Genomic DNA, 15,199 nt, shown 5'->3' with positions numbered 1-15,199 from the left:
CCAAAGCCTTGTTTTGTGAATCGGCTTGTTAAAAAAAAAAGTCTGAAAAGAAGTCTGTCCCTCTTCCGGTGTCGTACGGTTACTGCGGCGGATGTTGATGTTTTGTTTCAGAGATCTCAGAACGATGTGAAACTGTATCGTCTCCGGGACTGCTCGATATTTTTGTGGCCGTCTTCCCCGATACTTTTTGTCCTATTTCTCTTTAAGGTTTCGCTGTTTGTCGGCATCGTGTCTCTCCCGGTGTCTGTCCCGGGAAGCGCGAGGCCGAGTCGTGCGATGATGGAGGACTTTGATGAGATCTACGAAGAGGAGGAGGAGGAAGAGGAGGACGAGGACAGGGCCGCGGAAGAACAGCTCCTTAAGTACGCTCCGGACCCGGTAGTGGTGCGAGGGTCCGGTCACGTAACTGTGTAAGGAACTGACAGAGCTCACGGGGGTCTACAAAACAGTTTAACGTTACTGTAAAATGCGGCGGCTAACACAGCTTTCCGTGGGTAACCGGTGGCTAGCTGCGTTAGCTGCCGCTGTCTGGCTTAGCCTAGCTAGTTAGCTTCTAACTTAGCATCAAGCTAACTAACCGAGAAGTGAATGATCGGGTCTAGCTTCAGATAAATTTGACCTTTTCTTGAGATTTTTTTATTGTAGCTATTGTCAAGTTGTGACAACGTGTTCCCATCACTGGTTTCATTTTTCTGAAGTTAAGTACAGACTTTCAGAGCTGTTTATACCGATCATTACAACACAAGACAGTACTGTGTCCGTAAATAGGTATTCTCACAATTAAAGCTAGTAATAACCTACCATATCTTGAGTAAAGAAATTGTATTCTTAAGTAGTTGACTGTACTGAGAGTAGAGCTTTTTTCCAAACAAGTATACGCTTAACTTGTTTTTTCCGCTTATCTTACCTTGTCTCTTCAAAAAAAAAAAAAAAAAAAAGGAAGAGTATCAAGCGTACAAATACTAAGAATAAAGACGGGAAAGGGATAAAGGTTGCAGTTTGTTAAAGTTTTGTGCCTTGAATGGATAAATATACCTCCGTATTTCAGCCAATTTACATTTGTGGATTTAAAAGTTGGTTTTTTTTTTTTAAATGTCCAGTTTAGTTGGGTGGAAATGAGCTTACAGTTGAGTTACCTCCAAACATAAATCTGTGTCCTTACTGTTTTGGGGAGTTTAACCTACTGTTACTGTTTCTTTAATTTAACAGTGCCTCACATTCATTCTCACAGTGTTTTACACTACGCTGCTCTTTGCGTTGAACATTAGATTTGTTTGTGTAATTCAAAATTAACAGTGACAGAAGCTAAATAAGCAGGTCTGTGTGATAGTACACAGATGTATGGGATGTTTGAACTGTGTATTATACATTATCTTTGAATGTTTTAGATGAATTATAAAATAATTATTTTTGTTCTGATAAAGTAAATAGCTTCTCTTTGCTGTGGGTCTCAGAAAGATGTTGTGATGTGATTTTTAATTTCTGCACTAAAAGTATATTAAATCTCTAATAGTGGTTCATGTCTGATACAGTTTCATCTTTAATGTTGTAAGTAAAAATGTAATTTTTTACCTACTTTCAGGTTTGGACTCAGTAACAAATTCGAGTCAGAATTTCCTTCAGCACTTACAGGAAAGGTGAGTGTGTTGTTTTTATTGAAAGCAAACCATGACCGTGGGATTTAGATCAGAATCAACATGTAGTGCGTCATTTAAATTAATTTCTTTCCTCTTTTTTTTTTTTTTTTTTGTACGAAATACAGATATTTGATCCACATTTAATGGTGCTAAAAGTGTGAATATACATACTTTTAATAATAAAAGTAATACTGTGTGCTTCCCTTAGGTGGCACCAGAGGAATTCAAAGCCAGTATCAATCGTGTGAACAGCTGCCTAAGAAAGACGCTCCCGGTGAATGTGCGGTGGCTTCTGTGTGGTTGTCTTTGCTGCTGTTGCACACTGGGCTTCAGTTTGTGGCCCGTCATCTGCCTCAGCAAAAGGGTGAGATGCCCATTCACTTCGTCCCACAGTTTGAAAATGTTACGCATTTGTTGCAGCATCACAGTGAACACAACAAAAAATGTTGTGCCCTAAGTTGATATGAGGCCGTTTTTTCACAACAGTATCATCTAATATCTTTTTCCAGACAAGAAGATCTATAGAGAAACTTTTGGAGTGGGAAAACAGCAGACTTTACCACAAGGTAAGCAATGAAGGCATCATTTGAAATGTGTGGGTTGATGAAACTTATCTAATCTTCTATAATCACTGTTTCTGTGTAGTTGTGTTTGCATTGGAGACTAAGCAAAAGGAAGTGTGAAACCAACAACATGATGGAATATGTAAGTATTAGCTCTTTTCAGTGGTGCAATTATCCCAGTACAGTTAAAGAAAGTATACTAGGTGTTACACCCACTACCAGATTGCGTTAAAAAGCTGCTGATTTTAACTCAAGAGGTACTATTTCAGATGATAAATTGTGCCGAGGGTTGGTTTGTGGTTGTTCATGTAGTTACAGGTTTATCGCTGCACCATGGAAAAGTATCATATCTCCAACCTTTTTGAGCGCAGATGTTAGGCAGTTATTGTATCTGCAGTGTATGCTTGCGTGTCTTTGATCGATTAGTGTAGCGCATTGTTGCTCAGTCCAAAAGAAAGGGGTAGAAAAAAAACAACAACTTTTTAATTGAGTATATTTAGTTGTCGAGTAAATGGGGCTCCTGCAATCCACAGCCCTGGCTAGTGGTTGTGTACCACCTTGTCTTTTGTTGTGCATTAACAAAATATTACAAATTAGTTTAACCTACTAGTATTAGCGTTTCTTATTACTAACATTAGCAATTTTGTGTCATGGTGTCTGGGCTTTTATATACAGATGTTGTTTATCCAGCCAGCTTTCAGCTACTTCATCTGATTCTGTGCCAGTTTAATTGTGTTTAGAAGAGGCTGACATGCTCCTCTAAATATAAACGCAGCATATTGATTCTTGTAAAGATACACAAAATGTAATATTCTGTGGTTGTTATCTGTTAATATATCTGGCTTCCTCATAATGGTAACACAATAGCCATTTATCCATCAGCCAGTTCCTCTTTTTCATAGTTTTGCGTAGGGCTGCTCGATTATGGCAAAAATGATAATCACGATTATTTTCACTGAAATTGAGATCACGATTATTTGACGATATTTATTTAACCCTTTAAGACCTACTATAGAACCAAGTCCGCCAGAGCTTATATTATTTTTTTACATGTTGTGCCATTTGTGGGAGCATTTCAAGTTGCTATACAACTATTATAGCCCATATTTTAATAATATGTATGCATTAAGTCCATAGTAACTACATTAATTGCAAAAAAGTGCAATAAACTACAAAAAAAATTGAAAATCGTTTTTGTTTTTTTTACATATATTTCTGCTTGGAGAAATTTAAGAGGCTTATCCCTCAAAACTTTAAATACAAAAAAGTTGCAAAAAATACTTTACAACAACAGGAAATTTATTTTGAGTGTCTTCATAGTTTTATTTTGGAGATACACCAATTTTTATATACTGCAGGAAAAACGAAAAAACAATCCTATGATGCAAATTTGCAAAGAAAACAGCAGGTGCATCAAAATAAACTATTTCCAGCAGTGCAATTCGAGTTCTAAGCATCTCAGAAACTATTCAGAAAAGTCAAACATGACCAGTATAGGCTTTTAAGGCCTACAAGTAAAAAACTACAATTTCCGCGAAAATGACATCACTTCCGGTTTCGGGCAGGAAATGGCGGACATGTGATAGTTCGCGCTGACGTCTGTTTCACTGTGGGAAGTGTTACGAACAGCTGATCGGATTGGCAAAGCTGTTTCTGGAATATTATGTTTTTGTTCCTGCAACCGCTTTTTATGCAGTTTTTGCAAAGCTTTATGTGGAAGGAAACCGTGACCGAGGACAAGCTGATGGCATCAGATGTAAGTACAACTCCTCCGGGTTATTGCGCTAGCTTACACGGTTCCGGTTCTACAGGGATTTAAAAATAGTTATACAAAACGGAGCGTGCTGCTCTGACCGGCTTTAAAGGGTTAACAATGACTTTAAAAAATAATATAAAATAGTGTGCAACACCACTGAAGTTGTTTTTAACCTCTCTTTTCAACCAACGGCAGTCACTCTCCTCTCCAAATAACTTCTGCTTAGCTTTCCGAGCTTCCCTCGGGTCCTCTTAATCAGCGGTCTCCAACCTTTTTTGCGCCACGGACCGGTTTATGCCGACAATATTTTCACGGACCGGCCTTTAAGGTGTCGCGGATAAATGAGGGAGGGGCTAATAATCGGCTCCGTCATTTTTAATGATCGTTGAAAGCCCAGATCGTAATCGTGATTAAAATTCGATTAATTGAGCAGCCCTAGTTTTGCGTATAGCCACGGGCAGCCTGCTTGTTTTTTGGGGGTTTTTTTGTATTTCAGAAAAAGTAACTTTAGCACGATCTGCTTAGTTAAGTTGGCACTCAGAAGTAAACAAATAGGCTTGCACAGGTTTGCATCTGTGACCCAGTTAGATGTGAGATGGTGGCTGTTTTGATATAAACGCTGTGGCCAAACCTCTCCAAGTGAAGTGAGTTTTTTTTCCATCAATACCTACTCGGGTCGGCTCAGCACAGCCTAAATCTTAAGACTTAAATCTTGTTGAAACATCCCTGACTCACTACTGAGAGCCTTTTGTTCTATTCCCTGCAGGTAATCCTAATAGAATTCCTACCTAAGGTCCCGATCTTCAGACCGGACTAGCCTGACTACAGCTGATCTGAAACTTCTTCTGCTGCCTGCCGCTGTCACAGAATCATGATGGCTGTAAAGTTCCCAAATTATTACAGTTCCTTAAATACTCCAGCATTTATGTTGACATTTATTCTCCCTGTTTTCTCTTGGATCCATTCCCTATAACATATCTACAGCCTTGTTTACAAATCCAGCAGCCCCATACTTTTTTTTTTTTTTTGGGGGGGGGGTGACATCACCATTGAACCTTGGCCAGCTGGGCAAACCTATATCAGCCTATGGGATGTGAGGGGAGAACCAGCCGTGGACAATTTTCTTGATCTTTGGAACTATACCTGGAGACTAGACTCTCAAATTGAGTTCTGGGAGCCACGACTGGAAATTTGTCATTTTTATGTTTCCTAACCGAAGCACATGGCACAGACAGACCATGATTAAAAAATATATCAATCAATAAAACACTTTCATATGTTACACCACCAACTTCACCTGCAAAAAGTACACGCCAGTGCATTTGTAGTAGTTGGTTTGGTGCTTTCGATTTGTTAAAGGCAGAGGAAGCAACGCAACACTGAACTTCAAAAGAGCCTTCATCCAAATCGACGCTGTAGCGGAACGTGGGGGTCCTGCGGGAACATGTTGGGCCAGTGGCAAAAACAGCTGAACTCAATGTCACTATTCAAATACCAGGCATCCTCTGGCCTCTTTTCACGTCACTTCACTGTGCATCAACCTAACCCAGTGACAATCACACACTTTGACTGTACTGTATGAATGGGTCTTTATGCTACACAGGCTACGTGGAGCAGTTTGTTTTAAACATGTGTCCAGGTGGTGGGCTGACTCTTGAAGAGACGGCCACCGGTGTTAAAGAAAAGCTTTTTTTTTTTTTTTTTTTTTTTTTTTTTTTTTTTTTTTCCTTCTTCTTCTTCTTTGTTTTTATTATTTGAAGGTTTGTTTTCTGTTTTGTTGAAAGAAAAGACGGACAATGCTTGCAAAACTTTTATGTGTGTCAAACATAAGCAAAAAAATAACCGAAATTGGACAAATCAAACAGAGGATACTCTTCTTTGGTAATGAAAAAAAAATACTTCAATCTTTTAGTTTAAGTAATTTATAAATGTGAGCGTGCATTGATGAAATAAGCATCGTTTGTGTAACTGCAAAGGAATGCCTTGGTTGTTTTATTTCTCTCTGGGGTCTTGTGTCGTGACTAAAGCACACAATCGCTTTGTACATAAGAGAGGCCAAGTAAAGGTGTTGATTATCTGCTGACCTTGGCTTACTCGTGTCTAAAGGATGTGGATGTGTACAAGGCAGATATTCTGTTTTAGATGTAAACTTACTCGAGATGAGCATAAAGAATAAGAGTTCCACCTTGTGAGGTGTTATGTGGTACAAGTGATCTGTGTCATGAAGCAGGATTTGGGCGTTCAATATAGTATGGGGAAACTCAAACAATCAACAAGGAAATGAAGCAGGTCTAATATGTGTAAAGAAGTTTTCAGCCCTACTCTGTTCTATGAGGCGTTTTTGTCTTCCAGTTTGAACCAGTTGTTTTCAGAAAAAAAGCTCAGACTCTCCACAGTCTGCTAATATGTAAACATGCCGCTCTTTCCAGCAGAAGTTAGTGAACACCAGTAACAGACCTCAAAGGGAAGTAACAAAATGCACTCCGTACAGTAGTAAAGTGTGTCTAATTTGATTGCAGTTTTTCCAAAGACTTCTATAGAACCTGAACTGTTTTTTTGTTTTTGTTTTTAATCACAACTGAGTGCAAGTATTGGCTCTTCCACATTGGCTTCATTTTTTTTTTCAGGTCTTGGAGCCATGTCCATTTTTTATATCATCTATAGTTATCAGCTAGCCTGACAAGCAAGGAGCATTTATAGGCCATATTTAGCAGAAATAACTGCTAAATAATAGGCAGTTATTATTTTTCAAGTAAATCCATTAAAAGCAACCTAAAAAGGTTTGAGTGCCGCAAACATGGTTAAAAGGAGCCTGCCTCAGGTGGTCATATGAGGAGCTGCAGCCGGTGGCAGTTCGATGTTAGCAGGATTTTTCAGCTCCAGAGAAGTCCACTTTGTTATAAAATGTTGATTATGAAGCCTTGTTTCTGAGTGAGTTATTTAGCCTGTAATCCTACTTCATGATGGTTACTTCAACAAATGGTTCCATGTCACAGATCACAACGTGAAGCACATCACATATCTTGCATATGTTTGACATTGACAAAGAGAGGAACAGATGGAAATCTGAAAGAAGGCCTTTTTGAGTAGATTGTATAATTGTCTTTCCCTGCTCCACACACCTTTGTGAAAGCATAAGAAGACTATGAGGTTATGTATGTCAAGAATTTGAGCTAAGCCACTTAGTTTTTGTTCACTGAGGTCTGGTGATTGCATGGATCACACTCAGGGGATTGCACTAGATTTTGAAAAGCCCCAAAATGTAGCAAAATCTCACTGTTACACCAGGGTGTCGCATATAGTACACGCGTCACACGTTACTTTGAGTAATTGCTAAACGATGCAGTTGAAGATTTGGAAATATCCCTGAGAAAAAAAAAGAATAACCTTTATAACATTTCTGTGGTCTTTCTATTTAGAAAGTGAAGGAAGCACATGCACCAACAAAAAACAGATTTAGCCTTTTTATGTTAAAAGACCCAAATTCACTTGATTACTGCTGGTTTGCCTGTCGGTTCATCTGTCACTTTTCTATACTTTGAACTGTTCTGTGTAAAGCGAGGCATAGGGCCGTATGCATATTTGTGGTGTGTGTGCATGATGTTTGCAGAAGCAAATGTTCCGATGTAGATCTGACTGTGATGAAATCCTGCACAAAAAATGAGTCCTTTTTATATAATCTTGAGTGGTCGTATGTGTGCGTGTGTGTCTGAGAGACAGAAAATGTATATACATGACTCATGAGCAGATGTATGTAAAGGAATAAACTTAATTAAACAAAGGTATGGACATTCTTCTCTTCAACTCATTTTTTTATTAACTGCTTCCTTGGCTGCTATTATTTGCTAGATAATAAGCGCTGACAGGCATCTTTGTAAGGTACACCTGTCCACCTGCTCTTTCATTCTAATCAGCCAATCAAATGACAGCAACTCCGTTTATTTAAGCATGAAGACGCAAGATAACCTGCTGAAGCTCAAATCGGAACATCAGAATGGGTAAGACAGTTGATTTGAGTAACATTTAACATAGCATGGATCTAGGGTTTACAGAGAGTGGTCGGACAAAGAGATCAAGTAGGCTTTAGATTTAGAAAATGTGTTAACACCAGAGGTCAGAGAAGAATGGCTTAGTGACATTTATGACTACTTCAGTCTTCCTTGAATAGATCCAGACTACTTTGGACCATGTCTAAAATGGTCTTGGTGCCATTTATTCAGAAAGCAAATGAATATTTTCATTTTTATGTCAGTTCAGTGAAGCTAAATCTAAATTGCTTTGAAGAGAGATGACAGCCACTCATATGTTTTTAGCATGTTTAATTTTCGTGGTAATGCTCTTGACAGACATGGCTTCTTCATCAACACTTAGTGACATTTATGACCATGTCAGTCTTCCTTGAATAGATCCACACTAGTTTGGACCATGTCCAAAATGGTCTTCATTCCACTCAGTGAAAAGCTTCTCAAATAGGTTGAGATCATCGGGCGTTGTGCTGCTCAAGGTCAGATCAATAGTCTTTGTTCCTGGGCTGAGCGCTGGATCTGGGCAAAACCCTGCAAGAAGACATTTGTAAATAAAGTTCATTCATAAATTTGATTAATCTATGACCTTATCAAACATGGTGGTTACAAAAATATAAAGAGTATAAAGATAATATTAGATTGAAGAAGTAACATTCAGTTCAACTGCAGTTTCTAGGTTTTCATATTATATAAAGGTTTATACCTTTTTCTGAATCCATGATAGCAGGTGGTTGTAGGTTCAGACACTCTGCCTGCTTTGTAAACTCTTCCAGCTCAGCAGCAGACACTTTAGTTCTCCTACCTGAGAGACAGAAAAAGTGTTAGCACGGCACCAAGTAAGTAAAGAGATTAAAACACAAAGAAACAACTGCTGCTGCTATTTCAGGACCTGGACCACTTGCTGCAATTGAAGGAACCATGATATTGAAGGAGAATTTGTGGCCATGAGCACATGAGCAAGGCCACCTCTGAATGGCTTTCAAAATCTGTTCATGCTTGAAAATCCAATCCAGTGCTGGTGTATTGAATGGACTCTACATAGTAGAGTTTTGAAAAATTCTTCCACAGCGATGTGAAAGACTCATTGCTAATGATTGCAAATGCTTGATTTCAGTTCTTGATAACCAGTTATTAGGTTTAGGGACAATTTCCTTTTCACACAGTGCCATGTAAAGGAAATATTCCTTTAAGAACTGTGTTTTCTATTTGCTTGGGTTATTTTTGTCTAATCTAAAATTGTATTTGATGATCTGAAATATCTAAGTGTGACTAATATGTAAAATAGAGAGAAACCAGGAAGGGTGCAAATACATTCTCACAGCACTGCATGTTTTTAGATGTTTTATTCTTTTCTTTTTTTTAAAAAAAAAGAAGAAACATTTCTAAATATGCCTTTAACTGGCAAGTGTTATTTGTAACTGGTATTTCTAAAGGCAGTGTTCCAGTTTATTAAGCCGTAGAACAGTGGAAACCACTGTTCAATTATTAGTCATTGTTTTATTTTGGAAATTAGTGGCCGGCATCTCATAAAAAAATACTTAAGTACTTTGACATTACATTATTTAGTGTGTCATTGTTCTTACTCAGGAGATTGAGTTTGCTTGTGGTTCTTCCAACGTTGTCATTTGCGAAGATAACAAGGCAGTCAGGGCAGCCAGTATTCAGCAGGACAGCAGAAGATTGGTTATTGTGCACTGTGGACAGATGACAGATGATGGCCACGCTTCATATTCTTTTAGCATTGGTAAGGGTGCAGTGTGCAAATACACACCAATCGATATATACTAAAAGTGTTGTGGCAATGCTAGGTCCAAAGTCTAAATCAAAGTCTAAATCTGGTCATCGAATGTTTGTTCCCTCACTAATACTCACCCAAACTGTTGTTAACCAAAGTCATGGTGGTTTTCAGTGTGAAACACTTGCCCATCCTTTTAGAAGATGAAATTAAAGAGATTTCTAAATTCACATTACTTGAAAACAGTATCAGTTCAGGCAAGGCTTTATCATTTTTATTACATTTTATTAATGTAGAGATTATTGAACGTATTAGCCTCAGTGGCAGCAGTGGTGTTCATCCAGGCGGACACCACAAGCATCTTCATCAGCATTTTGAATCCAGGTATGCCTGTGCTCGCTGCTATTTGTGTCCATTTTCCCACCAGCTGAAACAGATGGTGTATAATATACAGGGGGTAAAATAAATATTGAAAACATCACCAGATTTCTCAGTACATACATTTCTAAAGGTGCTATTGACATAAAATTCTCACCAAATGTCAGTAACAATCCAGCCAGTCCACACATGCAAAGAAATCAAACCATAGATGTTATGTGTAAGAATGAGAAATGAAAGAAGGAAAAAGTATTGAACACGCTTACTGAAATTGTATTTAATACTTCATGCAAAAGCTTTTGTTGGTAATGACAACTTCAAGACGCCTCCTAGCCGCAGGCATCGCTCAGGTGTGATTTTGGTTCATTCTTCTACACAAACAGTCTTCAGATTCTGAACGTTCTGTGAGCCCTGCTATGAACTCTAAACTCTATTATATCTATAGATTGACAGGTCATTCTAGCAGCTTCTTTGGCTTTGTGTTTGGGATCATCGTCTTGCTGAAAGGTCCGTCCTCATTTCATCTTCAACATCCTGGTAGATGCTAGCAGAACATTTTTCTATTCATCTTCCTCCATTTATATGAAACATTCCAGTGCCACATGACGAAAAACAGCCCCATACTTTGATGTTCCCAACTCCAAACTTCACTGCTGGTATAGTGTTTTTGGGGTGATATGCAGTGCCTTTTGACCTCCAGACATGGCATGTATTATAGCATCAGTTCAGTTTTGGTCTCTTGTGACGGACCGAGCAGTGAAGGAAACTTAGGCACAGGTTAAAGTCCAAAAAAATGATTTTTTATTTAACCCAAAAAACATATTTGGTTAACTCATGCAAAAAGAATCAAAATCTTGGGCCCATAAAAGAGGTCAAAATAACAAAACTCTACTCAAAGTCAACAACACAACCGATAACTCAAACAAACTGACCTAACTTAATGAGACAAAGGGGAAACTTAAATAGTGGCTGATCAGCCCACAAAAACAGGAGAAGGGGTAAAACACACAAAACCTAACTAAACCAAACATAATGAACTTCAATTCCCCCCCATGGTCCTGAGTTATGGCATGAACCAATTTGTAGTCTTCCTTTAAAGCTCGCTCTGCCCCTTTTCCACCTCTTGGCTCCTTAATCAAGGGACTGGAACAGCTGCAACTAAGGTAACTCAGAAAACAAAAAATTAATCATACATAACAGTGTAAACTAAAATGTGTGCACTTATTTTAGAATGCAGTGTTATGTGGATATGTAAATTAACTCTAAACCAAAACCAGTTATTTATTGTCCTGTAAACAAATTCCTATATTTAAAGAAAGAAATGTGACTGCAATGTTACTTATAAGCCTCTACACTAACATGGTGGGTATTACCACTGTGTGGCTGTAAGTGCAGCCATCACATCTCTACTGACCAGAGTATATTCTGCTAGTATCTCTTGTCTAAATTTTGTTCAGCAAACTTTAAACGTGCTTTAGCATGCTTTTTCTTCAGCAATGGAGTCTTGTATGGTGAGCGTGCATACAGGCCACAGCAGTTGAGCTGATTCCAAGTCTTTTTGTAGCTCTTCGCAAGTGCTCCTTTGCTTTTGACAACTCTTCTGATAATTCTTTTCACTCCCCTGTCTGAAAACTGGTGGGGAGCAGCTGGTCCTGGCCAGTTTATGGTGAAATGATGTTCTCTCCTGCCCCAACAGTGCTCACTGGAACCTTCAGATCCAACACAACCGTTCTGGTTATGTTGGATCTGAAAAGTACTAGGTTTAAAACACATGGGGATCGGGCTTTTCAGGCACTGGCACAGAGGCTGTGGAAGTCCCTGCTGTTGTCTTTACGCTCTCTAGACTCCACTGACTCCTTTAAAAAGCAGCTGAAGACATTTTTATACAAACGAGCTCTTAATTAAATTTTTCACTGTTTCACTATATAAATTAAAATTTATTTACTTGCTACTTACTAGTTTAGTAATTCTGATGGATTGGTTTTATCCATCATGAGATGTTTCTTGTGTGACACATTGGTAATGAGACAACTTTTTATAGGCCATCAGTTAGAACAGAACCAGCTAACATTAATTTGCACTAGGGGGCAGGGTTGCTTTGTAATTGCTGATAGATTTCAGCTGGTGTCATGACTTTCCATGCCTTTTTGCACCTTCCTTTCTATATATTCAATACTTTTCCTCTTATTATAACACAGCTTAATTTATGGATATCAATGGTTTGATTTCTTTGTATGTGTGGACTGGATGGGTGGTTATCCACATCGGGTGTGAATTTCATGTAAATTTGGTGACATGTTCAAAACTTATTTTACTCAGCGTATATGTGCAGAAAGTCATAAGTGAAAGGTGAGATAAGAGAGAGTCTGACCTGATTGCCGTGGATTTCAAGAGGCTGGATTAGATTCTCACAGCTTGTCACAGGAGCTGAGTGTCCAAGAGACAGAAGACCGAGCACAACTACAGCAACGTGAACAAACTCCATCATGGCTCATCTGCTGATAGTGTGGCTTCAGACTCTGAAGTGTGTTCTGGACATTCGAGACTCAGCCCAGTTTAGGTGAAGTATTGCTCAATTGTTTACTTATGTGTTGTAATTGTACTTAACAGAAATATTGACTCTGTGGCAGTACAGTCAGGGGGTTATTTAAATGTGTTGCGACAATGGTAGAGCAGGTCATCTACTGATCGGAAGGTTGGAGGTTCGATTCCTGGCTTCCCCCAGTCTGCATGCCAAATATCCTTGGGCAAGATACTAACCCCAAATTACTCTCCGATGCATCCATCTGAGAATGAACGGGTGTGTGAATGTTAGTTAGAAAGCACCAAGAAAATGTGCTTGTGCGAATGGGTATGAATGCACAAGTTGTGTAAAGCGCTTTGAGTGCTCAGAAGATTAGAAAAGCGCTATATAAGAACCAGTCCATTTACCAATCCCACCTAAGGGAATTTCACCCTCTGGGAAATAAAAAGATTGACATGTAAATGTAACAAATTAAATTAAAAGCTACCTGGGTTTGAAAACACATCCCAGCAAGAGAGGCAAGGCAAGGCAAGTTTATTTGTATAGCACAATTCAACAACAAGGTGATTCAAAGTGCTTTACAGAGACATTAGAAACAAGAACAAATAAAAAGCATGATTTAAAATTGAATAAAACAAGCAAATAAACTAACTAACTAACTAAAATCAGAACAGTAGATAAAATCAGTAGTTAAATGTAAGTTTTGAAATTTAAGCTTAAAGTGTGGATTTGGTGCTTTATTCAAATGCAGCTGAGAACAGGTGAGTCTTCAACCTGGATTTAAATAAACTGAGTGTTTCAGCTGATCTGAGGCTTTCTGGGAGTTTGTTCCAGATATAAGGAGCATAAAAGCTGAATGCAGCTTCTCCGTGTCTGGTTCTGACTCTGGGAACTGATAAAAGACCGGATCCAGATGACCTGAGGGATCTGGATGGTTCATACTGGGTCAGTATGAACCATCCAGTCCAGTATTTTGGTCCTAAACCATTCAGAGCTTTATAGGCCAGCATCAGAACTTTAAAGTCTATCCTCTGACGGACAGGCAGCCAGTGTAAGGACCTCAGAGCTGGACTGATGTGGTCCACTTTTTTGGTCTTAGTGAGGACTCGAGCAGCAGAGTTCTGAATGAGCTGTAGTTGTCTGACTGATTTTTTAGGTAGACCTGTAAAGATGCTGTTACAGTAATCAAGCCTACTAAAGATGAATGCATGGACTAGTTTTTCCAGGTCCTGTTGAGACATCAGATCTTTTATCCTTGATATATTCTTGAGGTGATAGTAAGCTGACTTTGTTACTGTCTTAATGTGTTTTTCTAAGTTTAGGTCTGCATCCATCACTACACCCAAATTTCCCGCCTGGTTTGTGGTTTTTAGATGTATAGATTGAAGTTCTCTGGTGACCTGTAATCGTTTTTCTTTGGCGCCAAAGACTATTACCTCAGTTTTGTTTTTGTTTAGCTGGAGAAAATTGTGGCACAACCAGTCATTGATTTCCTCAATGCATTTACCAAGAGCCTGTACAGGGCCTCGGTCTCCTGGTGACATTGTGATATACAGCGGGGAAAATAAGTATTTGACACATCAGCATTTTTATCAGTAAGGGGATTTCCAAGTGGACCATTGACACAACATTTCCACCAGATGTTGCCATCAAGCCAAATATTGACGTCATACAAACAAATCAGAACATATAAGTATACAAGTTAAACCACAATAAATAAAGTGAAATGACACAGGGAATAAGTATTGAATACATGGAGATAACAAGGGGCAAAATGACATAGAAAGCCAGGAGATCACCTGAAATCTGTCAGTATTGATAGAGAAATCCTGTCCCCTATCAGTACTAATTGATATCAGCTGCTTTAGTCCTAATTGATGGCCTATAAAGGCTCCTCATTACCCAGAAGGCACACAGGAAAGACTTCATGATGGGTAAAAGCAAAGAACTCTCTCAAGATCTTCGTAATCTTATCGTTGAAAAGCATTTTGATGGGAATGGTTATAGGTGCATTTCCAGAATGCTGAATGTTCCTGTGAGCACTGTGGGGGCCATTATCCGGAAATGGAAAGTGCATCAGTTCACCATAAACCTGCCACGATCAGGTGCTCCACGCAAGATCCCTGTCCGAGGAGTCCAAAGAATAATCAGGAGGGTTCTCCAAGAGCCAAGAACCACTCGGACAGAACTTCAGGAAGACCTTGCATCAGCAGGTACTGTTGTTTCAAAGAAAACTATAAGCAATGCACTGAACCGCCATGGCATCCATGCACGCTCACCACGCAAGACTCCATTGCTGAACAAAAAGCATGTCAAGGCTCGGTTAAAATTTGCGCAACAGCATTTGGAGAAGCCTGTGGATTATTGGACAACTATAGTATGGTCAGATGAAGGCAAAATTGAACTTTTTGGCAGTCATTCTACACACCATGTTTGGAGAAGAAATGGCACTGCTCACCACCCCAAGAACACCATACCAACAGTCAAGTTTGGGGGTGGAAGCATCATGGTTTGGGGCTGCTTTTCAGCAAGGGGTACTGGCAGACTTCATATTATTGAAGGCAGGATGAATGGAGAGATG

General features: G+C 39.0%; 2 protein-coding genes across 3 annotated transcripts; one reads left to right on the top strand and one right to left on the bottom strand.

Moving 5' to 3' along the window:
* The first annotated feature begins 78 nt into the window (after positions 1–78).
* On the top strand, positions 79–7,738 carry chic2 (cysteine-rich hydrophobic domain 2). 2 transcript variants are annotated; one of them, XM_085277050.1, is made up of 6 exons: positions 79–362; positions 1,583–1,637; positions 1,846–2,001; positions 2,147–2,203; positions 2,283–2,342; positions 4,723–7,738. In XM_085277050.1, the coding sequence occupies exons 1-6, from the start codon at positions 277–279 to the stop codon at positions 4,771–4,773; spliced, it is 465 nt and encodes a 154-aa protein (XP_085133176.1). In that variant the 5' UTR covers positions 79–276; the 3' UTR covers positions 4,774–7,738. The 2 variants fall into 2 exon arrangements, with proteins under 2 accessions (XP_085133176.1, XP_085133175.1); XM_085277049.1 differs by having other exon boundaries at positions 79–410.
* A 522-nt stretch (positions 7,739–8,260) lies between these two features.
* LOC146572713 (uncharacterized) lies at positions 8,261–12,625 on the bottom strand. Its single transcript, XM_085277048.1, has 6 exons — positions 12,466–12,625; positions 9,998–10,143; positions 9,854–9,909; positions 9,565–9,675; positions 8,685–8,783; positions 8,261–8,512 (listed from the first exon to the last, which is right to left on the bottom strand). The coding sequence occupies exons 1-6, from the start codon at positions 12,580–12,582 to the stop codon at positions 8,370–8,372; spliced, it is 672 nt and encodes a 223-aa protein (XP_085133174.1). The 5' UTR covers positions 12,583–12,625; the 3' UTR covers positions 8,261–8,369.
* Between the last annotated feature and the right edge of the window lie 2,574 nt (positions 12,626–15,199).

Source organism: Mchenga conophoros, linkage group LG6 (genome assembly GCF_057382185.1).
Source record: "Mchenga conophoros isolate Kocher_MC1m ecotype Shallow Benthic linkage group LG6, M_conophoros_male_GT1.1, whole genome shotgun sequence".
Taxonomy (NCBI): Eukaryota; Metazoa; Chordata; class Actinopteri; order Cichliformes; family Cichlidae; genus Mchenga; species Mchenga conophoros.
Note: the sequence above shows the minus strand (reverse complement) of the source record. Positions and strands in the feature narration are given on the sequence as shown.

What these genes read in the sequence shown, in the direction of transcription:
- LOC146572713 (XM_085277048.1), bottom strand. Translation starts at nt 12,582, where the DNA reads ATGATGGAGTTTGTTCACGTTGCTGTAGTTGTGCTCGGTCTTCTGTCT. An exon ending in TTGAAATCCACGGCAATCAG is followed by an intron (nt 10,144 to 12,465) that starts GTCAGACTCTCT and finishes CATCTGTTTCAG; the next exon opens with CTGGTGGGAAAATGGACACA. An exon ending in AAGCAAACTCAATCTCCTGA is followed by an intron (nt 8,784 to 9,564) that starts GTAAGAACAATG and finishes TCTGTCTCTCAG; the next exon opens with GTAGGAGAACTAAAGTGTCT.
- chic2 (XM_085277049.1), top strand. Translation starts at nt 277, where the DNA reads ATGATGGAGGACTTTGATGAGATCTACGAAGAGGAGGAGGAGGAAGAG. An exon ending in GGGTCCGGTCACGTAACTGT is followed by an intron (nt 411 to 1,582) that starts GTAAGGAACTGA and finishes ACCTACTTTCAG; the next exon opens with GTTTGGACTCAGTAACAAAT. An exon ending in CTTCAGCACTTACAGGAAAG is followed by an intron (nt 1,638 to 1,845) that starts GTGAGTGTGTTG and finishes TGCTTCCCTTAG; the next exon opens with GTGGCACCAGAGGAATTCAA.